Source organism: Plasmopara halstedii (assembly GCF_900000015.1).
Source record: "Plasmopara halstedii genome assembly, contig: Scaffold_1155, whole genome shotgun sequence".
NCBI classification, from domain to species: domain Eukaryota; phylum Oomycota; class Peronosporomycetes; order Peronosporales; family Peronosporaceae; genus Plasmopara; species Plasmopara halstedii.
Genome location: NW_020188070.1, coordinates 1 through 1309, shown reverse-complemented (window position 1 = coordinate 1309; position 1309 = coordinate 1). Strand labels below are relative to the sequence as shown.

The 1309-nt window shown below is 43.2% G+C and overlaps 1 protein-coding gene across 1 annotated transcript; it reads left to right on the top strand.

Moving 5' to 3' along the window:
* Positions 1-33: 33 nt before the first annotated feature.
* PHALS_00582 (uncharacterized protein) lies at positions 34-442 on the top strand (the record flags this gene model as incomplete). The annotated part of the gene is made up of 2 exons (XM_024730382.1): positions 34-89; positions 166-442. The coding sequence occupies 2 exons, from the start codon at positions 34-36 to the stop codon at positions 440-442; spliced, it is 333 nt and encodes a 110-aa protein (XP_024580664.1).
* Positions 443-1309: the final 867 nt, after the last annotated feature.

The following is a 1309-nucleotide window of genomic DNA, read 5'->3' as shown; positions in this document are numbered from 1 at the left end:
TCCCCAGAACCCGAGATCGCGTCCAATTCAAATATGGAAGCTCAACGTCACCTGATACGAGTGGCACATTACTCGGAACAAGAGGTGGCGTTGATTTCAAACAGGGCAGCTGAATCAGTCAAATCAGTGCCACATCGACAGTCGTTTTTGATGAAGAATATATAGAATTTCAGCTCACAAAATTCGAGAAGAAAAGAAAGTTTGCTTCGATTCATTTGACATCCTAGAAGACGAGCTTCACTTTTTTATTATTCAGCTCAAGTTTCGGACCATCACAGATATTCCGAAATTGCTGTTACGTCACGAAAGTCTAAGAGATTACATGAGCCCTGATTCTTCGGAAAACGAATTGGCTTTGCATATCTTGTTTCACGAGCTAATTGTCGACAAGGATATGTTTGGAGTTGAGGAACTCTTGCGTACCAAACATGCAAACGAATAGGATATAGTAAATCTCATTCCCGAATGGCTGGGAAAGGATGCCACCACAAATCAAAGAGCCATTGCCGAACGACTTTGCGCGGGGTTGATGACCATAGCACGTATCTATAGAACACTTCAAAAGCGAATTCGACATGAAAAACAAATTTTCTTTATATTTCCGGCGTTTAATGCTTACTTCCATGCCCATGAGCTAATGGAGGTGTCAAACTGAATACAGTGAATCATTACTCATTTGTTGTGGACTCAAATGTTGCTCTTTACCAAAAAATGTTAAGGTTATTTAGCTCTCTGATATAACAATTCGGCAATCTAGCTTTACCCTTGAAGATGCAATAGTAAGGCTCAGTGCGAAGCACAAGTGTCATGAGCACATGAGCAGTGCAGATACTAAAACTGTATATTTGATAGATTTCGCTAGCCAGGAATCGACGCTTCTGCTTCTAGGATCAATTGATATCGCACTGCCAATGTCCGTGGGGTTCACATTCGCGACATCAATAATACCAGAGCAAGACACGTTAAGAAGCTGACAGAACAACTGCTAGCATAGTCTGCCTCATTCTTCAGCTTATTCGATCGATGCTGCATGTCTCCCACTTTCCAGCGCTGCGGCGCGTGTCAGCTCCACAGCACCTCGACGTCACATTAACGGTTTGCTATCTCGTGCTTTCGCAGCCAAAAATTGTGATATTGGCGTCTCTCACGACAAATTTTTGCGAGCACTCGACAATAGTAAAACCGTCCTTTGATTCCTTGCCAGCATGCGACCTTCGTACTTCCAGTCCAATCTTGAAGAAGATCGTCGACAGCATCTTAATACTAGTACGGCACTTGTGAATGCTCAGCAACCCGAAGTGTTGCTTCG